The 25,324-nt window shown below is 35.5% G+C and overlaps 1 protein-coding gene across 3 annotated transcripts in view; it reads left to right on the top strand.

Annotated features, from left to right (window-relative positions):
• Slc4a10 (solute carrier family 4 member 10) overlaps positions 1-25,324 on the top strand; it is a 204,074-nt gene that overhangs the window by 66,133 nt on the left and 112,617 nt on the right. For all 3 annotated transcript variants that reach the window (XM_050122411.1, XM_050122405.1, XM_050122421.1), the window contains exon 2: positions 13,666-13,747. In XM_050122411.1, coding sequence (XP_049978368.1) covers positions 13,666-13,747 — 82 coding nt within the window. The remainder of the gene's footprint in view (positions 1-13,665; positions 13,748-25,324) is intronic.

Below are 25,324 nucleotides of genomic sequence, written 5' to 3'. Positions count from 1 at the left end.
AGCTGACTGTGAATTTGTTTTACATAAAGGAGGCTTGTGGCTTCTAAGCGTCTTGAAGAGTTTTTGTTTGACCCAAAGAGATTCAGTGTTTTCTTACTTTCATTTTCAATTTACTCCATTAAACTCATTAACTATAAATTGTAGAAAGCCTTAGAACATAGAATTTATGAATTTGCCTTGTGTTGAAACTCTGCTATTTGTTCGTCTCTATCTACATCTATAACTTTATCTATATCTAACCTCTCAAGTTAAAATTCATTTAGTTTAGGCTTTCCTCAGAATTGTATTCTCAACAGATTTATATGCCTAACACTCAGATTTTTAAAGAGCTGTATTTAATTTGTTTTTATTTTTATTCATTTCTGAGTCAGTTTTAGGGAACTATCAAATATGTTAAATTTGTTACCAGAAGAATATGAATGTTAAAAATTTCTCAAGAGAACAGTGTTGACCTCACAATCCTGTAGCAAGGCTATTATTTACTTAACCTCATCAGAAGGAAAATGTAGTATTAAAAATGAATACATTGGAAAAAGTCAGAAACAGTGAATAAATTCAGTTGAAGCTGTTTTTTTCTTTTTAATTAAAAACACATTTAAAAATTCTTCCTACTGACATTGGATATAATTTATATGTTATTCTGGCTACTTAGCAGCTTACATTCTTATTAGTTGGGAAGATTGCCATATTTTTAAGCTTGATTAATTTTTAGAATGATTTGAGTATACCTTTTAGTTGCTACAAAACCTGTTTAATCTGTTAGAATTTATTTCCAGCACTTGCATGTATTAGTCACTAGGAGTACGTTCTGTTTCTTGGCATGACTTCAGGATTCCTCTAGGCCTTGGTTTCCACAGAATTTTGCTAATGTTTCACTGTATTTATGACCTTTCAGAAGAACCAATCATAAAGTATTCGATTATGTTCTTTTAGTGATACTTAAATATCATTAATTTTACTATATGAAAAATTGTCTCTAAATTGCCATTGCTTTTACAAATCAGGAAAATATTCCTGTTACTGTGTCAAAATTCATTGTACTGAAAAGTAAAATGCAGACATTTAATTGGAATGCAGAATGCAGCAGACATTTAAACGGAATGCCCTCCATTCTTCCTCTTCAGCAAGATGATTTTGAACTTTGAACAGTGGAGTTCCTTATGAATCTTCCCAGGAACAAGAGATCTTCTTTACCAAGGTTACCTGTATCTGCACTAATTTAAAATGCGTGTCATTATACATCATAAAGATCTCTAAAGATAGACTATTCATAAATAATTGTTTGGATAATTCTTTTATGGAGGGAATATTATAAGAAAGTTCCTCATTTGTAGGATATTATATTTAGTGTTCTGTGAAATACAGAAAAGAAAAAATTATTGCTTTCAGGCATGAATGAGAAAATGAATACACATTAACTCAGATATTTTGGGTTGACTCTTAAAACTGGTTTGTTACAATTAATTTTAACTTAATCTGTAAACTGGTGAACTCTAGTATGAGTTACATATTACTGTTCTTTCCTCCCATGTACTTGACATAATATTAGAGAAATCAAAGGTATATTTAGTGTTAGATTAATCATTATACATGGTGCAATTTTATTGATAGACAAGAATATTGAGAATTCAAGGCCAGATTGAATTATATAGAAAAACGCTATCTCAAAAAAATTAGTTCTAGATTTATAAATCAGTGTGAACTTAATTTAAGAGTTGAGTTCAACCTAGTCCCTGGCAAGAAGCTATGGTGGAAACCCTGAGACTCATCTTTAAAATAGGGCTGTGGCTATAATTCTAGGGGAGGTATGAATAATTTAGTAGGATGTGTATTATGGCAAAGAGTTTTTGTTCTTAGGGTTAAACATTTGAGATAAAGAGTAGCAAGTATGGGAGAAACTAGAGGAGCTATACTCGGAACAAAAATTATCTGTCCGTATACCTTAGACTGAAAATTCTAAGAACTTAAAATTTTGAGACAGGATCTCCCTGTATAGTGTAGACTTGCCAGACTTTTTGTGTAGCTAGAATGGCTGAAATTTGTTACTCTTGATTCAGTCTCCCAATTGCTACGATCATAATTGCCCACTGCCTCACTTGGCTGGAAAAGCCAAGATCTGATGAAAAGTGCTAGAGAGTGATCAGTCACCTCAGACTCTGAGGAAGGGGATTGGAGAAGCTGTAATGGAAGCAGGTGTTAGCTTCTGGCTGGGGGACAGTCGGTGTTACTCTCTTCTGTTTTATATCAACAAGCGGGCTGAAAATAGCAGAGAGGTGGGTAGAACAGATGCAAATCCCCTATTTTCCAGTCCCAAACTGGGCAATTTGCCCAGAAGTGACTCCAAAGTGCTTAGTATCTTGTATTAAAGCCTTCAATTAGAGAAATACAGGGCTGAGCTACAAATTGACTCTGGTTTGTAATAGCTGGGGTAATGTAAGAGGCTGTATGCACTGTGGTTAAGTATCAAGTCAGCCATAGCCTTTTGGTTCAAACTTAGCTATATTGTTAGCTGCATGATCGTCAGTCTTTCTTTATTCATAACCAAGGGATAGTGGTGGTATGTAGCTCAAAGTATTGTAAATATTAAATGACTTAAGATACATAGAGTACTTGTAATAGTTTGTGGCATGTAGTGTGCAAATTATTAATATTCTTTTTGGTTTTTGACAAGTTGATTTTGTTTATATTACTAGAATATATTCATTGTACATGATTATGGGTTTCAACGTGGCATTTTTATGCCTGGATATCATGGATGGAGTTAGTTTATATGTTTGTTAACAGAAGAATTGATAAGTAAAATCTGGCATATATAAACAGTGATGATTTCTTATCCATAAAGAACAAAATCAGGCCATTTGAAAGAAAATGGAAGGAGCTAGAGATAATCATGTTATGTGAAAAGACACAGACTGAAAGATAAATGCTGAATGTTCTCTCTCGTGAATCTCTATTTGAATCTATGTGTATATGTAGATGTGGAAGAAGTAGAGTGTCCCCAAAAGAGAGATGCACAGTATGAGGCATAAAAAATATAATATACTTGAATAGTCATAATAGCCTAGTTCATCTTTAGGCTATTGGAGTAAATTAGACCATCGCAGGCAAGGTTTGTTAGAACCCTAGAGCATAGAGTCTTGAGCATTACAGTATGATTTTCAAACTAAGAACATAATATTTTCTCCTGATCTCCTCATTCCTGGGTAAAAATAAAATAAAGAACAGAAGAGCAGCTCTCGTATTTTGAAGTCATTTTAAGAACTCAGCTCTTTTGAGACTTTGGGAATGAAAATTAAATTCCTGAGTAGATTTAGTAGTTAGTTGACACAGTAGGGTGTAGAAGCAAAATGAGGGATTTTAATAAAATTCTCTATCAAAATTGCATATGAGAGCATTACTCAGTCTCCCCACAAGCACTCAGAAGTCCCAGATTTCATATCTTAAGAGACCTCCTGCTTGTCCCCAATGTGACTGTGTTATTGGTAGGTAATCTGATTTAGTTTTGGCTTTGTGTTTGACATTTCCTAACCAAGGACAATCTAGTGGGGTCATTTAATGCAGTGAATACTCATGCCACAAATATTTACTCACTGCGGTAAATATTTGGATAAAAGAACTTTGTTTTAGAGAAATTTGATATAGACTTTTCTATGCTAATCACGGGAGCATTTATACTGCTCATCCAGGTTCCAGTATAATGTTTACATACTTGACATTTAAAAAAAAATACACCTATCTTCTCCCTTCAACTATTAAATCTTTGATCGCAATTGTGTCTTTTAATTCAGCACAGATTCTGACATGTGTTAAGTGATTAGAAATAAATAAGTAAATGCATTAAGCTTTATTAATTATAGAACTCTAAATTATTAGGACAACCAAAAGAAAACATTCCAAGCTTAGTGAAATGTTGTATATACTGGAGAGTATAGAAATATGTCAGCAATTATAGTGAATAATAATAACAGCAGAATAACTATTAGTGATACAGTAATCATGATGAGGATAAATGTTAGCTTGGCTGATGTGTTTCTCTGAAAACATTTTAAACATAAAGTAGTCAGACACTTTGATATGTCTTTTTTTCTCCAAAAATAGTATTAGGAGTATTTAAAAAATAAAAACATCCAAACCTTTTTGAACACCAAAGAATAAATGAGTAGGGGAGAAGGGAGGATAGGAAATGAAAAAAAAAAAAAAGGACAGAATATTTTAACAGAAACAGAAGGAAAATGCTAAGTGCCCGGATCTGCTAAGGAAACAGAATTGTAGTCTGTAATCAGCCAATGCTGAGAACAGTCTACTGTATAATGAACCATTTTGATAAAAAAAAAATGATAAAAAGAAAACTATTGGGTACCCCCAAGGGTTAGACTGTCAAAGTAAATAGTATTTATTGGTTTAAAAGTCAATTGCAACTCTAGATCATCTTATTCAGTCATTTCAGACAGCCAGACAGCTCCTTTTCTGATTCAGTGAAAAGACTGGTTTTCCTCTAGAGAGATTAAATGTTCCCATTGGATTAGGTGTACAAGATTAACTTGAGGAGAGAAAGCTTGATATAAAAACGAGTGGTGGGACTTTGTGTCCATTATCACCCCATTTATACTTAGGTCTTTTTCTAGATTGCACAAGGGTTTTACATGCTGTCATAGTTGCTCAGTTTATATGTGCAATTGCCATGTTGTGTCCAGAAAACAGTTTCTTTGATTATCTACTATCTCTGGCTCTCACAGTCTTTGTGCCAAGTCTCCCAAAGAGATCACTAAGTCTAGGGTGGAAGTGGTATATAATATGTATTTCACCTCCGAGGGTGAGCCTTTTGTAGTCTCTACCTCTTTGCATGTTGTCCAGTTCAGGTGTCTCTGTGTTAGATGCCATCTATGCAAGGAGAAGCTTCTTTGATGAGGATTTAGTGATGCACTGATCTATAGAAACAGCAATAAGTTCATTAGGATTTTTAAATACTATCTGTACTTAACAGAATAATTGGATTCTCCCACAGAGATTATGACCAAGCTAGACACAGATTCTTGGTCTTTGTCAAGTTTGGCTCCATCTCAAGGAGCAGGCCTTAGATCCAATCATAAAGTTGTTGGTAATTGCCATAGCATCTGTACCTCTGTCCCTCAAGTAGTCAGACCTTTAAGGTGAGCTATTACTTTCAAGGGTAACAGCAGGGTGAGAATGAAGGTTACTCTTCACCTCTGTAGTCTGCATTTCACCTACCAGTAGCATAAAAGCTGTACATTTGGAATGAAGCTTCCAGGAGTATTTTCATTCACAATATTGTCACAAAATATCTTGGAGTAAATTTAACTAAGGAAATAAAGATTTATATAAAAATTGAATAAAGAAATTGAAGATGGCTCCAAAAGATGGAAAGACATTCCATGCACACATATTAATATTGTAACAATTACTGGCCTTTCAAAAGCAATTTACAGATGTAACACAATCCCCATGAAAAACTCTATTTCTTTTCTTTCCAGAAAAAACCAAACTCTTTAAAAAAATATTTATATATTTATGTTGAGAACATTTTCTTCCTATTCAATTCATTTTTATTCACCATTTTAAAGGTCCAGATGAGGAGCAGAAAGAGGGAGAATATGAGCAAGGAATTCTTAAATATAAACAGGCAACTCAAGATTATAAACCTCCTGACGAAAACTTCTAAAAATGTAGATGCCACAGCAAGTAGAGTAAGAAGCCTACTGGGAAGAGAGAATAGAATGTGGGAAAAAGAACTTTAAATGATGATACTTTAAATACTAAAATAAAAGGTATTGCAAATATTAAACTAAAAGAGAATGGTCTTTTACAGTAGCATGATGAAAAAGAGTATAAATAAGAATCCCTAGAACTTAAACCTCAAGCAAAAAACAGAATACAAAGTATAAAAAGTAAAGTTGAAGAAATCACCCCCAAAAGTGAAATAGTTAAATAGAGAGAATAAGTTAGATGTCACAAGGTCCTGTAGATGACATACTGGCCATATAATAGAGGGGATAATAGAAATCGTACTTAATAAAGGGCAGATGATGTGGAGTTCTCATAGGTGATTCCATTCTGTCTCTTGTCTGTGGTGGTACTGGAAGAATTCTATACATATGCGATGAACTTTACTTATATATCAAAGATTTAAAAGTGTAACTACAGGAGAGGATTATGGTTTATAAGATGATGTATGATATTAATAAATACTAAAACCCTAACCATACATTTGCAAATATTTATAAAAAATACTATTGTTTGCTCAAGTTTCTGAGACTGTTTAAGTAGATGATCTGATAATCTAGCAAACCCACTTCTGTATGCCTGTAATAACTTAAGCAAGGTATTTAAAACATATTTGCACCCTTGTACATTATTCACTTTATCTAAGGCATGGAAAAAGCTTAATGTCCCTGCATACATGAATGAGTAAATAAAATACAGTGAATATCTATATCTCTATCTATCTATATCTCTATCTATCTATCTATCTATCTATCTATCTATCTATCTATCTATCCAATGAATACTATTCAGGCTTCAAAAGGAAGGAAACTGTGACACACACTTGCTGCAAATGGATGAACTTTTAGAACATTATGCTATGTGAAATAACCAATCACAAAGAGATGAGCACCCTATGTTTGAACTAATATGAGGGGTAGAAAATAGAAACAAAATGAGGGTTTCATGTCTGGAGGAAAATATGAAGATGGGATTGCAGAAAGATAGTTTTAGAGATCCACTGAACAACAATGTACAAATAGTTAACACTGTAAATTTTAGGGTAAATTTTGTTATGTGTTTTCCCCCATAATAAAGAAGCATGTAGTATGTCTACAGGTTGGTTTAAGACAGATTATTACTGAGAAGGATAGAGATTTGTTGACATTTCATCTTTCAGATATGTTTTCAATAACTAAGGAAAATTTCACTAAACTTAGAATTCACTACATTTGAATTGTGGAAATTTGGCATTTTCTTAAAATTTTATATTGTTTAAAATTTTTATTGCAGCATGAATGTTTTGCCCACATGTATGTCTGTTACCCATGGGTGTGCCTGATACCTGTGGATGTCAGAATAGGGCATCATATTCCCTGGAACAAGGTTACAGCTGGCTATAGCCACTGTATGGGTGCTGGGAAATGAACCCAGATCCTCTGCAAGAGCAGTCAGTACTCTTATCTCTGAGCTGTCTCTCAAGCCTGAAATCGAATATTTTCACCAATAAAAGCAATGCCTCTGTATTCCTTGATATTTGAATAAATTGGAAAATAATGTAAATTTTAAGACTCACATTTTTAAAAGTTTTTGAATGAATTCTTGCATTGGCACCTACCAATCTCTTCCTCTAATTAGTGCCAACAGTGTCTTTGCCTCTTGGTTCAATTCTTGCAGTGGTTTTCTGTGTCTTTAGGAACTGTTCTTGGTCTGCTCTGTACTGTCACCCTCTGTGTCTCAGGGAGCCACTGAGATCTCTTTTGATCCGTTCTCTTGACCTTCTCTCTTGGTCTGCTTTCATGGTTCACTCTATTGGTCCAGTCATAGCTTGTGCTTCATAGCTTGTGCTTCAGAGTTCCTCTCTTGGTCCTCTCTTTGTAGTTGCAGCTTATGTTTCAGAGTTCCTCTGAGGTTGCAGAGTAGGGGCAGAGGAGGACTTGGGGGCAGAGTGGGACTTGTAGCTTGCAGAGTCTTATGGATGGGGTGGGAGTGTTGGAGCAGCCTACCTACCAGGCTTCCTAAACTCGCCTGCTGACTGGCTAGATAAGCTGAGGCAGGTGGGGGAGGGACCTAGGATTTTGCCCCAGTATGGAGGGCCTAGAGAGTGGGGTGTCCCGCTCCCCCACTCCATTCCCCCTCCCTCTCGAGAATGAAGAGCAGTCCAAATTCCCTGCCCTGCGGGAAGTCCAAGGTCCTCCCACTTCTATCCAGGTCCAGGAAGGTGAGCATCCAAACAGGCTAGGCTCCCACAAAGCCAGTTCATGTATTAGGATCGAAACCTAGTGCTATTGTCCTTGGCTTCTCATCAGCCTTCTTTGTCAGCCATGTTCAGAAAGTCTGGTTTCATCCCATGCTTATTCAATCCCAGTCCCGCTGGCCTTGGTGAGCTCCCAATAGATCAGTTCCACTGTCACAGTGGGTGGTTGCACCCCTCGTGGTCCTGACTTCCTTGCTCATGTTCTCCCTCCTTCTGCTCCTCATTTGGATCTGAGGAGAGGGAACCTTAAATGACCCTATTCTATAGCCATACTGATGAAGGTTCTAAGGTGATATGCAAGATATCCAGACAGAGACCCAAATTGGAGCACCGGACTGAGCTCTTAAGATCTAACATACAGTCTTAATATGAGAATTTGTGCCTAACCTTATTGAATTTTGTTATGCCATGCTTGGTTGTTACCCCTGGGAGGCCTACTCTTTTCTGAAGGGAAATGGAGAATCATTGGATCTGGGGAAGAGTGGAAGGGTGGGGGAGGAACTGGGATGAGTAGAGGAAGGGGAGGCTGTGGTCAGGTGTATAATATGAGATAAAATATATTAAGAAGAAAAAATTTAAATTTTGATCTAGTAAAGAGAAAACTTAGGACTGTTATCAAATAGGTCTCTATGAAGACCTTTGCCATGTTCAACAAATCTAAACTGACAGAAAGCTTTAAAACTGGTTAAGAGAATTACAAATACTTCTAAAGATCAAAGTATCATATATGTATGTATACATTACATACATATATACTTAATATAATAAAGTATATTATTGCATTCACATAACTATTACTTCCCAGAGATAATTTTTGTTGTGTCAGAATATTAAATAAAATTTTTTCTCAGCCAATTTTACTGCTGCTAACTGCAGTGAAAAGCACAGACGTTGGTTTCTCATTAATTCTATATAACAGCAAACTTTTACCCTTTTGCCTGCTTCTCCCTATTTCTTTTCCCTTTTCTCATCTACCATCCAACTTTTAATTCCTATGATTTTGGCCCTGGTTTTAAGCTTCCACATCAACATAAGCTTGTGCAGTATTTTCCTTTCTGTGCCTGGCTTCCTTAGCATAATGTCCCTCAGGTTTATCCTTTTGTCAGAAAGGGAGGCAGTTGCCTTTAAAGGTTGGAACATGATGAATATATGTCAGAGAGCCATAAATAACCAAGGCAAAGAGAACAAGAAAGTACAGGATGCCTGGCCCCAAGTGGGACATCTGTGTCACATCACCTCACAGTGATTATGAAGACATCCCACAGTGTACATAAAACCTGCCTCTGCAAGCCCCAATCTGGAAAATGGAGGTAGACAGGAAGTCTTACCTCTAACTGAGGATCTATTGGGAAATGATAGCTGCTGGAGGAGGGAGAAGCTGTTTTCTCTAAGAGTACAGATACCAGTTAGTGGATAACAGTCGTGGAAGTCCATGCATCCAAGAACATATGGGCAGTAGAAATTGGATTTAATTAACTTAAAAAAAATACAAGAACACAAAGGTGAGTGAGCAGAGAAGGAATTTGGATATGGGAGAAATTTGTTGGAAGGGACTATAACCAAAACATATGAAATTTTCAAAGAACACACACACACACACACACACACACATATATGCATATGTAGAGGTATTAACACACACATATATAGTATATTCATAGGAAATGTTAAATTGTATTGAAGACAAACATATATTTATACACTGCTAAAACTGACTCAAACATGGGTAAATAATTATGGAAGGTTGGTTACATTGATTCAGAAACATCTAGAGAGATTCAATACAAAATTGAAGTTCATTGTTATACATTTGGGAATAAGTTCAAAGTAGCTTCAAAGCCATAGGACTCTCCACATTCCCTGTATCACAATTCTTGTTTAGTGTTTTGCCAAGTAACAAGGAAAAAAGAAATGAAGCTTAAGGTCTCTCTGATAATTTTGATCTTTGAACCATAATCAAAGTGAGAACTTTAAATACATGAATTAATACCAATTTGCATCTGTGATATTTTTAGACAAAGGTTCATTCGGTAATGTCTTCATTGTATATCCAAGAAACATTTAAGGGAGTTGTGCATGTAAAAACTTCAGAATGAAACACATCAAATCAAACCAAACTCATTTTCAGAATAGCTTTTGGTTTATTTTTCTTTAAAAGAAATATTATAATTTGTTTGGATGTTGGAGGCTATAACTTTAGGTTGAAATACATCTGTAATCCTGTACTTGAAAATCAGGTGTATTTATGAGACATAGACAGCGAATCATTAGCATCAATGAGGCATTAGTTTGGTCCCCTGTCAAATATGTCATTTCTATGTGATAGATGCATAGCAATTAAGTGGGAAAGTGCTTTCTTGGCCTTTGAATGTGGATGCATGGCTTAATTTTAGCATAAAAATTTGATCCTACTGCACGTACTGGCTTTGGGGGAGCCTAGACAGTTTGGATGCTCACCTTACTAGACCTGGATGGAGGTGGGTGGTCCTTGGACTTCCCACAGGTCAGGGAACCCTGATTGCTCTTTGGGCTGATGAGGGATGGGGACTTCATTGGGGGAGGGGGAGGGAAATGGGAGGCGGTGGCGAAGAGGAGGCAGAAATCTTTAATAAAAAAAAGAACAGTAATGCATTTAAGTGTGATACATATTTGAATTTATTTTGTACACATATTAAGACTATTTGTAAAATTATCAGTAATAATCAGTTCTAAATGGACTGAATTTTATTGTGTTCAGACAATTGCATAAATTGTACCATTGGTTTTCTCTGTTGCTTCTTCTTGCTCAAACTAAGAGTTTATATATTTTAATAAAGAATATACCAATAGCCTATTAATTCTTCATTTTCATTTCTCTCTAATTTTTTCTTATTCATAGTATGTATTTCTTTTATGATCTCTACTGGGATATTTCAGAAAAACATAGGGCATCAGGCTAAAAAATGTCCTTCTACTGTAGATTTTGCACATGTGAAGCACACAACAGTTGATCTTGTTAGGTCAAAAACATCTATACTCCTTTATCTTAAGGCCATGTACATTTGTAAGAAATGGGTGCCAAACTGCCAATATTATTTGCTGTAACTAAAAGGCATTTATAGGTGTAAATAATTCAGTCCTTCTTATGGACATGAGAACTTCCCAATCTTACTTGATACAAAGTGGAATATGTGTGAAGTATACTTTTCCCCATTTTATGTCCCTGGCAATGGTGTCTTCATATTGCCCTAGCATCTCTCTTCAGTTCATCTTTTCAGTAGGAAAACAGACAAGTATGCAATACCCCCTGCCCCCACCAGCCTAGCGCCTAATCTTCTGAAAATATTAAAGAATTAGTAAACAACTCAGACAAGTTAACTGGATACATGTCGTGTTGCCATGGTCTCTCTCACGGGGTCTTAACTTCCTTTCATGCTTCAGACGAAGATAGTGAATTTTGATGATTTTCTCTCAGGATCCTATGCCTTAGCCATCTCAAATTAGAGTTCATAGAGTTAGTTACCTCTTAGAAGTCTTATAATATCAACTACAAAATTATTCTCTAAGTAGCTTTACATATTTTTGCTTTCCAACTTAAAAAATAGCTGATAAAACATAAAAGAAGTTAGTATTAAAGAATTACTGCGTAATATCTGATGCTTGTGTTTTGAGTGTTTATTCTTATCTGTGGCTCATTTCTTCAATGCTACTCATTTTGTTAAGTTGGTAAATAACAAAGCCTCTATCACCCATGCCCCAAGGCTGTGCAGTAGGAACTTCTTTACTTGATGTTCCCTTCTTTCTCAGAGTATATACATCAGCTCTCCCGATCCTCCTTCTAGACCTCAGGAAAATGGAGTCCCTTCATAGTAGTTTTGCACTTAGATTCTTTTTTCTTTTCTGGAACTTGCTAAAATAATATTTTAATTGATTTTCCCCTACATGTCTTAGTTCTTTATACTGGCATCTTTCTTTCAGCCATCAGCTATGCAAAGGGCTGACTTGAAAGAAAACCATCACTCTTGTATTGAACACTTTTCTAACCATAACCTGTGTCTCTTTCTGTTATTCACTCGACCTCATGAGAAAAAAAACACAAGCTTGGTTACGGAACCCACTGGACCCATGAGATGGGCATAAGCTATAACTCTGATGATTACTTACAGTCATCTAGCCTGCTCTAGCTATATGTTCCCTGCCATTAGTGTCAGTCCAGGGACAGGACCCAGTAACTCCCATGTGTTTGATTTCCTTTTTTCAGTGCTTAGTCGTCTTGGTAAAAGGTGGTATGTTCTTTTGGAGATGGTTATGATAAAGACTATAAATTTGGGTCAGTGTAGCAGGATTTTTGGTCAAGTAGATCTGTATTTTCTCTTATTTAAATCTTTGGAGTTGTAAATTGAATCAAGTATGGGAACTGATAGAGCAGCCATTGCTATGCTTTAATAGGTCTAAGTAGACACTTGGTTTATCTAGCCTGGAACTTCTTCATTCATATATATCAAATAAGAATTTAACAAACTGTCCATTTGCCTCCCTTCTAAAACTCCTTGATCAACAACGAGTGTTTTAGGTCTCTGAGAATCAGACCATTTTTTATCACTATTTTGATTTTGTTTTCCATATGCTAAACATATATGTCTTGTCTTTGGTAACTAAGACCTGTCATGTGTGTCCCAGTTCCACTTGTCCTTTTTGCCTTTAACAATCCCGGTTCAGGGATGTTATTGAACTTAGTCAAAGACTGTATTTCCAGCGAAAGGAAGTTGTCACCCGTATCTGACGGTTCAACGTAAATGGATGGATAGAAAGAAAAGGTTCTTCTCTTTTACAATGTACTTTTTGGTTTTTAAAGATTTTTTTAACCAGTCACAATACTAGAATTGACTTAGAAACAGATCCCAGAAGCTTCACTCTTTGAAGTATTTCTCCTGTTATGTTGTGTTTATGTTAAAATCAAATTTTTTATATATTCACAAGCAGATAAAATCTGGGAATAGTTCCACTATTTAGTATTGTGTTCTTTTTCATCATGGTGATCACACTGATTACATTAAATGCTTTCCCCTTATTTTGCTGAATTCCAGATTATTTAATATGTTTTGTGCATGTGTACAAGGTTTATATGGTAGTATCTGTCCAGCCATTCTAAATTGGAAAATATATATGGAAACTAAATGAAGATTTAATGTACATGATAATAATTTATACTCTTATTCAATAAGGTGCCTCACACTTAAGCAAAAATAATTAGGGCTTTCATTATCTAATAATTGCCTACTAATTGCTTTCAAGGGACTAGATCAGTTTTTAATGGAAGTGGAATTATTTCACCCCGCCATAACATTTGTGGTGTCAATACTAACGATTTTCATATTTTCCTTGTGTAGTTAAAAATGTGATCTTGTTAATAATAGTTCTTTATCAGGGATAATAGTGACCATTACTAAACTGACAGGATTTATTTTCTGTTTTTCATCTCACTAAAAAGTGATGCCAGCAGGAATGTAAGAGTATTGTCAATGTGAAGTCAAATAATTTATTACTCTGAATATTTGGACACATTTATTTTAGTTTCTCTTTTAACTCAATATTTGATAATCTAGCAGACTAAATATCTAAATAGTAGGTCATATTAAAGCTTACTTTTTGAAATTGAGAATATGTATACATATATTTACTTTATTTCATTTTTCCTTACTCTATAGAGAAATGATGAAGAAGCAGTTGTGGATAGAGGTGGAACACGTTCTATTCTCAAAACACATTTTGAGAAAGAAGATTTAGAAGGTGAGTTATTATTTTGGTGGCATAGTTGATATGCCTAATCCATAGGCATTACAAAGAGAAATGTAAAATTTTCAGTTGTGAAAAATGGAAAATGTTGATATTAAAGTAATTATGGTGTGCTGGTGTGATGTAGATATGATTTTTTGGTACAGTGTTGGATGCCAACAGGCAGACCTGAAAATGGTGAGAAGCATTTGTTTATGCACAGATATTTGTTCGATCCATCCAATATTCTAGAGACTGTTGCCATCTTTTCTATAAAACCTGTTCCAAGGAATTATACTTAATTACATAATGAAAAGAAAATGTAAAAGGAGACTATGTTTTCATTTTCTGTCCTCCCAAACCCAAATAATCACAAAAAACTATATTAATTACAACACCGTTTGGCCAACGGCTCATGCATATGCCTAGCTAGCTCTTACATCTTTAATTAACCCATTTCTATTATTTTATATTTACCATGAGGCTCATGGTTTGTTACTTCACATCTTGCTTCTTGAGTGGCTACATGGTGTCTGCCTGATTTTGCCTTCTTTCTTCCTGTATTCAGTTAAGTTTTCCTGCCTAGTTATATTCTGCCCTGCCACAGGATAAAGCAGCTTCTTTAATAACCAGTGGTAATAAAACATATTCACAGCATACAGAGAGGAATCCCACATCAATAAAAATAGATATTCGTATCATATGAGATATGCTAGGACAAGAAGATTGTCAGAGCAGGTTCTCAAGAGCAGAGACTTAGGACAGTTGGTTTTTGATTCAGGTAGCAGAATGAGAAAGAAACTCCATTTCTACGTGTTGTCTTCAATGAGAAGGACTGATAATATAGTGGACACGGTAGAGTTTAATCGTACACACTCTAACAGCAGACTGCATAGGTTCAAATGCCAGGTCTCTCCTTTCATTAGCATAGGGCCTTAAGTTAACTTTCTGCTTCTCTGTTCTCTCAACTGTTAGCACACTGATAGCAATAGGTATATCTTAAGGATTTTTAGAAACTCAAATAGAGTATTTCAAATAATACTTAGGAACAGAGTAGCATAGTATTAGCAATTATCACACTATATTTAATGCTTATGCAGAATTAACTTTAATTTTTAATGTTTTAACTTTGATTTTTTTCTTGTCTTAGATATAAGGTATATAAGGCTTGTTATTTGAATGAGAGGTAAAACTTAGGTAGTCTTAAGTAGAGGTAATCATAACTAATTATCCATTGAGTGTTTTTCAATTTAAGCATTAAAAAGCACAATATTTTTAAATTTCACATTGCAATAAAGCTTTTAAATTTTAGTTAGTTTAAGAGTTTTTGAGTCTTATCTTTAGTTTCACTAATTCTATAAATTGATAGCTATAGCTGATATAATATTTGAAAACAACTTTAATCAACACCAACATTGTTGATAATACACATTATCTATTGAAGATATTTTGTATGGCACACAGAAAATAATATCCAAGTCCAAGAATGTTGACCAAGGTTTCTGTCCTACCAGGTCCTGCAGTCATTTAGTCCCAAAGAAACACACAGAGGTCTACATTAATTATAAACTGATTGGCCTATTAGCTCAGGCTTCTTATTAACACTTATATTAGCCCATAATTCTTGTTTGTGTTAGCCATGTAGCTTGGTACCTTTTTTGGCAAGGTAGTCACATCTTGCTTCCTCTGTGTCTGGATGATTGCAGACTGTGACTTTCCTCTTCCCAGAATTCCCCTGTTCTCCTTGCCCCACCTCTACTTCCTGACTGGCTACTGGTCAATCAGCATTTTATTAAAATACAATAGACAGGGTACAGACCATTGTTTCACAGCACCCCCTCTTTTTTTTTTTTTTAAAGCAAGAACTCTGAATCAAATCTGCTTTGATGAGCTTTTCTCCTGGCCATTATCTGTAACAACTTGTAACCAACATTCTAAACAAAGGCAAACATCCATAATTCATTTTTTCATTGCTACTTCATAAATGTAATTTTGCTACTGTTATGAATTGTAATGCAAATATCTGATCTGCAACTCCCAAACACTTCACAACCCACAGGCTTAGTGACTATAATTAAGTCATTTGTGATAAAAAATTACTCATAGAAACAAAAATGACATTACATAAAAATTTTTAATCGAAATATATTTTCAATTTTAAAATTGAAAAAAGTCTTATTTATATTGACTTATTTTTCTTATCCTCCTAACACACCAAAAGGCAAGCACCTCTGCTATTAATTGGTTTATAATTCACACACAGGCTTATAAGATCTGGATGGACCTGGAATTAGGTAACATAGGAGTGATATGCAGGATGATGTAGTTTAGGAGTAAGTGTGAGAGTACCTGTACTGGGAAGCAACACTGAAGTTATAGAGGTGATGGCTACTTCCTTCGTGTAATGGAAAATAATATGACTTTAAGGAGCATATTTAGTGGTGCAGATAGCACAAATGTTTTAAATGGAAGAGAATTAGGACCCATATTGGAGACAAACACACTTTATAAATAGAAATATTTTTAATTAAAATTTCTCTATCTGAAATTTGTTGTTTCCTAGGATTTATGTGTATCTTAGTTACTAGAATAACTAGCATAATTTAGCATTCTGAGTGCAGCTAGTAGAAATGCCAGGTGTATAAAAATATCTTTGAAATCTCAGGTACAATATATTTAGTGGAAAATAATCACCTTCTCAACAACAACAGCTTGAAGTAATGTATTAGCTATTTATTCACATATATTATGCATTCTGATGAGTGACAACAATTGTAGAACTTTTTTGCTGTCCAAACTGTTTCCTTTGTTTGTTTCGTGCGTGTTTTGTACCATTTCTGTCTTTTATTATCTAAAGCTAAGAGAAGTTTTATGTGCTTATTTTGTACCTTATATTCTTACTAAATCCTCAGAATTGATATTAGTGACATCTGTTTCCATTCCCACTGGTTTCCTCCGCTTGGTCATCTTCTGTTTACTGTCTGTTGTGTCTTTCCCACTACCCAGGCTCCTTAACACCACCAGCATGTTCTTTCTGGGCATTATTCTGCTTCACGTGTCAGTGCCTAGTGAAGGGTGTCGAATCTCTATTGCTAGATAATCTTGGGATTATGATTAAAGCAAACATCAATAAAAATTGAGATTAAGCGATTTTTACTTTTTCTCTTCCATATCAGTGTGGGATTAGTACAGTCTGAAGTGTGAGACAACAAAGGGAAAATACATTGAAACTTTGTTATTTTATTTACCTTCTAATATATTTATAATAACCAGTTAAATTTGAATTTTGTGTAAATATTGTATGTTTAAATAATGAATGATGGTAATAAGTACAACAATGATATGTTTTCATTTATTATTTCATATTTGTTAAATATGTATATCTCTAGTACTGGTTATTAGGATTACCCATTAATACATCCCTTTAAAAACTGAGGTATAGGCTAGTGAGATGAATTTCGTGGGTAAAAATGGTTACTACCAAGTCTGATGACTTGGATTGGAGCCACAGGACCCAGTAGGTAGATGGAGAGAACCAGTTCCCACAAGTTGAACTCTGTCTCCACACATTTGCACCTGAAAGACAAATAAATGCATACATGGACATAATAAAAAGAGAACTCAGTCATTTATTTCCTTGGTTGTAGTAGCTTTGCCTTCTAATGGCTCACATCTGAGTACCTTGTTGTCACTGCTCTCACTGTGAGGAGTTGACTGTTGCCTACGGAGGCAGCCTGCCCCATGACACACTGGATAAATGAAAGAACAAAAGTACGGAAGCTGTCCTGAAGAAGCCCAGTCAGTTGATCCTTCTTTCTTAAAACATGGACTATTCTGATGTACTACCCCTGCTTCAGGGTTTACCCACAGGATTAAAGGGGCCTGCTATTGTAGGTAAAGCATTATTTGGCTTCCTTCAGTATTAAATTGTGTGTCCTAATTTTCTCAAAGGTGTTATTGCTGACTCTCAGCAAACTCTCTGAAAACAAATATCTATCTAAGAACACTTTTTCCTTCGAGCAGTCCAACCTGCCCATTGAATATTCCCTTGAACCTGTAGTTTTAAAACATAAAGTTGTCAGGTTGTTTTGTTAGCTTATGTGGTTAAGACTTTTTATATCATAATAGGTGTTGGCCTGTTCTTATCTAACATAGTCCATACTCATGGCCTGTTCCTCCTGTGGCCCTACTTAACGTGATGAGTCCATATGCATGACCCTACTCTGCCTGCACCTTCCCCCATCCCCAGACCTAGACCAGGTCCTACATCCAATGCACCAGCTGTGTCTGAGGAACCCTAGTACACTTTTGCCAAACTTCAGGCAAGGGTCAGGTTTTATATTCTGTGCACCAACCAAGCCCAGTATACCCCACCCCAGTTTACCAGTCTTATAGTAAAATTGTATTATGAGAGCTACCTAGATGAATACCAGAGCACAGAAATTCAAAGAACAATAAAAAACTTCATAAAAAAATCCAATAAATTTAGAGGACACCAGGAAACAGGTCAATGAACGTAAAAGGAATGAACTTAAAGCAGATGCCTGGGTAATGCTCAAGATAGAACAAACTGAAGGCTAAATAAAACAATGAAGACAGTACAGGAATTGAGAACTGAATTCAATAAAGAGATAGAAATATTGAAGAGTGTTCAACCTGGAATGAAAATGGAATTGAAAACCTCAATAAACCAATTTGAAAACTCAACAGAAATACTTGCACGTAGACTGGAAAAAGGAGCTAGAATATCAGGACTCCATGATAAAAGCAGAGAAATTAGACCACATAACAAAAGAATATGAAAGATTTTAAAGAACACCAGAAAGGAACTGGTACATGAGCTTCCAGAAGCCATGAAAATGTAATATCTTCAAATTATAGGCATAGATGTGGGGAAGAATCTCAAGTTATTTTCTTAGACTACATTTTCCACAAGACCCCCCCCCAATTCTTCTTCATACTAAGGAAAGACATATCCATATTTATACAAGAATCACACCAAACCAAATATACAAGACCAGAAAAGAAATTCTCATATTGTATCAGAGTTAAGACACAAAATATAAAGAATGAATAAGTAAAGGGTTTGTAAGCTACAAGAGAAAAAAAAGGGTCCAAAGGGAAATCCATCATTGTAACAGGTGATTTCCGTGTGGAAACTTTGTACAGATAGAAGAGCCTGGAGGAATTCACTCCAAATTCTAAAATACTGTGACTGACAACATCAGCTATTGTTCTCAGCAAAAACTACCTGTCATACTTAAAAATGAAGGAAAAATTTCCACGATACAGAAGAATTTATGTACACACCAAACCAAACCTATAGAGAATCTGGACGTGTACTTTTTACTGAAGAAAGGAACAGGAATAGCCATGACACTCTAGGAAGAAAACAAATTGAGCTACAATTACTGAAACAAAATACAACTTAGAATAAAAGCAGCAAAAGATAATGACTGCAATCAACACACATAGTCCAACAATAAATTTCAACATTGATAACCACAAGTTTCTAGTTAAAAGACACAAAATAGCTTAATAGATTAAGAAACAAAATCTAATTTTGTTTGTCATCAAGAAACTCACAAAATGAACTCCATGTTTTTGGTTTGTTGTTTTGTGTGTGTTTTATAGGGTGTTGGTTTCATTTTGATTAGTTTTTAGCAGTTTTTGTCTTACAGACTTTCTTTTGTTTTGATTTTGGTACATTTGTAATAAAAAGGCAAAAGGATTTATAGTCTTTGGGTGTGATCTTAGTAGTAGTCTTATGTAGCAAATGCAAGCATGAGGTGAGGAAAATGCATAGGAAATGTTTGCAAGATACTCTCAACTATCTTTAGAAGTGGTAACTTAAAGCATTTAAAAGATAGTTATTTGGAAGATGGTATATACTTTCATTTTGTTACAAAAATAGTAGAATTCTGTATTACAAAAGTAAAAAACAACTATTAAATTGTTAGTGCTACCCAACAGCGGATAAAGCTCCTTAGCATCATTTTGTTTTAGAAATGAGTTGACTTTAGCCCCTGCACCCTTAGAGGTGGTGGAAACTGGGAGAATAGGGCCGATAAATAAGGCAGACTAACGTCTCATGCAATAGTCAACTTTATTCAGAGCCTCAGACAATTTATGCTAATAAGAAGGGTCACCTGAGTAAAGTTCTCTTGAGTTAAGCTGTATACAATCACAAGGACAAGCTGCATGTGACAGTGCAAAACCATGTTTCTGCACAGAGGGATCTAAAGGATAGTTTAAATATATAATGAACATCAACAGCGAGCAATACTGAGTAACCCGCATTAAACGCACTCCTGCGATGCCTGGGAGGAGCACAAAAACACATTTTAAGAACAATTCTTTGTTTTGAAAAAACTGAGGTCATAAGACTCTTGTCTTATTTTCTTGTAGTGGTCTCAAGAACTCAGAATTCTCCTCACATAACCCCATTCCTGGACTGTGTTTCAACAAACTTCAGTTTATTTCAAATGTTAAATGAGAGGTTTCAGTTGGGAAATTTCTAAATAATTTTCCAGCGTTAAAGTTTATGATTTCTAAGTGAACTTCCAAACCCCAAATGTACGTTAGAAGGAATTTCATATCTCTTTGTTTAATGTTTCATTGAAACATTTCATTAAAGCATTGAAGCTTTCTAGGCGTCGCATGTACTGCTAGTGGAAATCTGAAAAGGGACTTCTTGTCTATATGGGTTAAGGGCTTCCCAAGTGTTCAATGAAATGTTTGTCTTACTTAATAAGCCGCAAAACTGGCTTTATACTGCCTCAAAGGCAAGGGCAATTTGAATTACAGTAGATGTGAAGAAGTGCCTCATGTCTGAATTTTGGTATTGAAAGGGTATGTCTGATTTCATGGATTATCATTGGTTAACTTTCAAAATATTATTTCAAGGTATGACTTTAAGCATTGTGCAAGTACACACTTCTGGGATTCTTCATAGGGTTTCTAAGGATTTCTAATACTAAATGATTGACTATATCCCATTTAGTCTGAATCCCATTTAGTGAGAATTAATAGAGCTATAGATCATTTCTTTAGCTTCCCATTGGCCCCCATCACTCTCTAATTAGTGCCTATTATTAAGTGCCAGATACTATTCCTGATACTAGGAATATAGCAGTGAAGAAAAACAAGATTAAAAAAATATAGAGAGCCTGTATTCTAGACATGCTCTTCTAGTTTGTTCTAGACAAATGTTTGATACAGACAGCCTGTCCAATTGGTCTAATTCTCCTACCAGACAGATAACTCGTGGCGTGCAGGCAATAAGAGATGCCACAAAAGTTATGTGACTAACTGCTTGCTACTCTAGGACTTGGGACATTGCCATTAAAACTGTTGATTCTCTTGTTGTTTACCTGGGCAGTGCTGTGCTACTCAGTCATGTAATCTCCTTTTCTTCATACCCCTATGAAAACTTGCCTGAACCTTACGTGTTATACTTCTTAGTAACACAAGTCTTTTATCTTCCTTATATAAAATTAATGGCAATATATACAATTACTTTCTCAATAAAAATTCCAGTTGGAGGTTTTTAGCAACCGGGTGAGTTATGGAGCTACAACCAGTTACACACACACACACACACACACACACACACACACACACACGTCTGGTGGCTGCTGTTGAGATGGGAATCTTGCCAGCCTTTTTGCATCCACAGTATGTGTTCTTGATGGGGACTGGTGGTGGGTACCCATTCCTGCCAGCTTAGTTTCATGTAAGATACTGCCCATTTCAGAAATAATTTACAAACTTTGAATCTCAAAGCAAGGGATTTTAGTTCTGTTTGTCTTCTTATTAAATAGTTCTTTAGATGCTACATAAAATAAAAGGATGAAAGAAAAGGTTGCAGAATCGGTTGATCCCTCCTGACAGTGAGCTACAAACATGGAAGAGATCCACAGGCCCTACCACATACAGCTGCTCTCGGCAAACAACAGGTTTTAGGAGAGGAGGAGGCATGTAATCAAATTGTGTACCTACTGGCAAGCCCACCACACTCTGATGGTTAGTTCTAAGCTTGGGATCATACAAACAGTCCTGACTACATTCTACAGGACTCTAATTAAACCAAAACTAATAAACAGAGAAAGAACTTATAGGGGTGGAGCTGGTTTGGGCAGAATGAAAATGGGAGAGCCCAATGAGAAGTACCAAAATAGATACTATGACATGAACCAAAGAAAAAACAACAATAAACAAACAAAAAACAACAACAAAACCCAAAAAAACTAGGGGCAGAAGAGCACATGACTCTAACCTCATTTCAGTTCTTTGCTGCTTTCTACTTGCCCCATTATTTTTTTTAAATAACTTATTTTTATTCTATTTGCATTGGTGTTTTTGCCTGCATGTACGTCTGTATGAGGATGTCAGATTTCCTGGATCTGGAGTTAGACAGCTGTGAGCTGCCATGTGGGTGCTGCAAGTTGAGCCAGGGTCCTTTGGAAGAAGAGCCAGTGATCTTAACCACTGAGCCATCTCTCCAGCCCCCTGCCCAGTTATTCTTTGACTCTCTTTACTCAGAAGGAGACATTTACTTGGTATCCCCAAAATAATAGAACTATTTCAGAAATTCTTGTGAGACAGGGAAATCTGCCTTATTAAGGTGAGTTGACCAAACTACTTTTGAATGTAGAAAATTGTAAGTGTATAAGATAATGAAGGGGGAAATTTAGGGGCAAGAAATATAGAATGATTCATCTTTGCCTTTACCTTGCTGTGATGTCCTGTAACCCCGCCCTCCCCGAATCCCTCCCATCCTCCTAACTCCCTGGTCTTGATTTGTCAATGTTGCTGTTTTCTCTGTGACTGAAGGTTTTCTGTGAACACAGAGTCAGGAAAAGAGTGGCACATCTGGCTCTCAGGGCCTAGCATAAATTTGACTCTATTAATGCTTAGCCATATTGGTAAACTGAATGAATTGCTTTAATTTACAATTTTGTGGAAAAAATCATAAAAATAGCAGTTTCTTCGTGCTAGTATAAATTATTGTAATGTATATTTTAAAAAATCAATATTTTGCGAAGATCAGAGGAGAATGTATTAGTAAAACACAACACAATAGAAGGCTCACTGTAGATATGTATAGGCTTTCATTTTTTGTTTTAAACTCTTGTAGCTATCTCTAGTACTAAGTTACTTAGCATTTATTTACGTGCTGCTTTATGTTTTGTTTCCCCCTTTTCTTTTTATCAAAAAGACATTTAGTAGGCCATATTTTTATGCCAATTCTGTGCTTAGACATAGTTTCATATGTTGTTGATTTAGAGCTTTTCTTATTTTTAACACCCTCAAACTTTTCATATGACATTTTGTTATATATTTATCAGCCATAGTACATTATGCAGACTATTAAAGAGATAATAAATGATGCAGTACCTATATACAAAGTAGATACAGAGTAATGCTTACTCAGGTCAGAATGTTACCTGCACCCTGTAACAGGCTTTCTCTTGGGTCACCAACCAGCTCCCAAATCATGACACGGAGACTGATTATTAATTTTGAGTGCTCAGCCTTAGCTTATCTCTTATTTTAATCTGTTTCTCCTTTTCTGTGTTTTGTCTCAGGTCTTTGTACCTTTCTTTCTATATATCTTATGTATCTTACTTTTCTGCTGTTTCAATGTCTGGCTGACAGCTTCCTGGCTTCTGTCCCCATGCATGTCACTCTCTTTCTCTTCTCTTTTTTTTCTCTTGAGCCTGGATTTCTCCTCCTACTTATTCTCTCTGCCTGCCAGCCCTGCCTATTCCTCTCCTGCCTTGCTACTGGCCATTCAGCTTTTTATTAGACCAACAAGGTCTAATAAAAATCAGACAGGCAATGTGAAACAAATGTAACAAACACTTCTTTACATCATTAACAAAGACAGCAGAAACAAATGAAACACACCTTTACACAGCTAAAGTAATATTCCTCAGCATAAACAACTGTAATGCATCTTTACATTGTTAAAATAATATTCCACAACTTGCACGTACTTGAGAGCAGAAGACATGCTCTCAATGTCTTTTGTCTCAAAAGACATCGGAGTCATGCTGTAGAGATGGTTCACTAGATAAGTGCTTGTCTTGCATGTAACAAAGAACTGAATTCAGATACAACTTGTGGTGCAAAAGCTTAAGCAGTAGTCTTATTACTTCTGCAGTTAAGTTTGGAAAGCAGAGGTAGAATACAGTATTCAAGAGCCAGGTAGCCTAGTGTATGCATCAGGAATCAACAAGGAACTTCTGCCTAATACAAGGCTGAAGAAAAAGATTATATTTGAGGTTGCCCTTTGACCTCCAATCATGCATTGTGGCATAAGTTTACTTCACTAACACATATGAACATGTATTCAAGCATTTGCAACGTATACACATATGTACACATATAAACACATCTCTCACACATACAGATATCTTAGTGCCTAAAATATTGTGATATGAAAAATTCTTCGTTTTCAAAGTATAGATTAATGCATTACAAGATTGAACAACTTCCAGTGTTTTATAGATGTCATACAATCAGAAGAACAGTGTTTGCTTTTGATGCTGCATTTGGTGTAGAATGCACCACTTGTACAGGGTGAGTGGATTTTCACAGTTGGATCCACTTTACTATAGACTTTGTAGACTAATTCTGTACACTAATGATTTCCTTCATCCTTCAGTGCCAGGGTCTCAATTGGGCAAACCGCTGAAGAGTCTAGTTAGACTCAGGTTCTGAACAGTGTTGTGGATAGAACTCAAGCCTATTCTGGTTAAAATGCAAGAGGCTGTCTCATTTATAAGTGTGTGTGAAATGCTTATGTCTAAAACTGCAGCAATTCTAGATGCCCACAAATGAATTAAAACAGATAAAATCTCCCTCATAAATGGGGAATTGACCGTGAGAGTGGCCTGGTTTGTTGTGCTTACATTGCTGGACGGCATAAATACACATCTGGAGGAATGGATTCAAGACAGGTGATAAAACCTATACAAAATAAGATTGATGGCCATCTCGTAGGTATGAATTCCAAAACTTCCTGCAGCTATTTGACTCTGTACAGAATTTGGTGTATGTCTAGGTAATTGTTTGACCTTGTCTGATGGTTGAGGAATTTTTTGTTGTTGTTTAACAAATATTTTTATTTAATAAGAATTAATACTACAGTTGAATTATTTATAACAATTCTGCTCATTGTATGGTAATAAAATTAATAGTAGGCATGATATATAGCTCAACATAAACAATAATTACATGTTGAATTCAAAGGTTTGGAGGCTTGTCCATATCCTTTGTGTATGTCCAGTGACTTCTTGACAATTTTTTTCAGTCCTTCACGTTCTTATTTTAACAGAGCTTCCAGTCATTCCTTTTCAGAGGCAGTGACTTGGTGAACACAGATGTCTCCTACATTCCTTTAAGGGCCACATGAGAGTATCCCAGTGGGTCTGGGTCTAACCTGGCTTCTCTTGATTATGGGATTATAGGATATAAAATGAATTTTTTTCTCCCCAAGTTTGTTTTTGGTGAGTTCACAGCAACAAAGATTAAATTATTTACAGATCATCAGTTTGGGTGGAAATCTACTAGTTATTCGTTCTG

The sequence above is a fragment of the Alexandromys fortis genome, unplaced genomic scaffold (assembly GCF_014885135.2).
Source record: "Alexandromys fortis isolate MF-2015 unplaced genomic scaffold, M_Fortis_MF-2015_v1.1 scaffold_8_9099976_23576923, whole genome shotgun sequence".
Taxonomy (NCBI): domain Eukaryota; kingdom Metazoa; phylum Chordata; class Mammalia; order Rodentia; family Cricetidae; genus Alexandromys; species Alexandromys fortis.
This window is presented reverse-complemented; position numbering and strand designations above follow the sequence as displayed.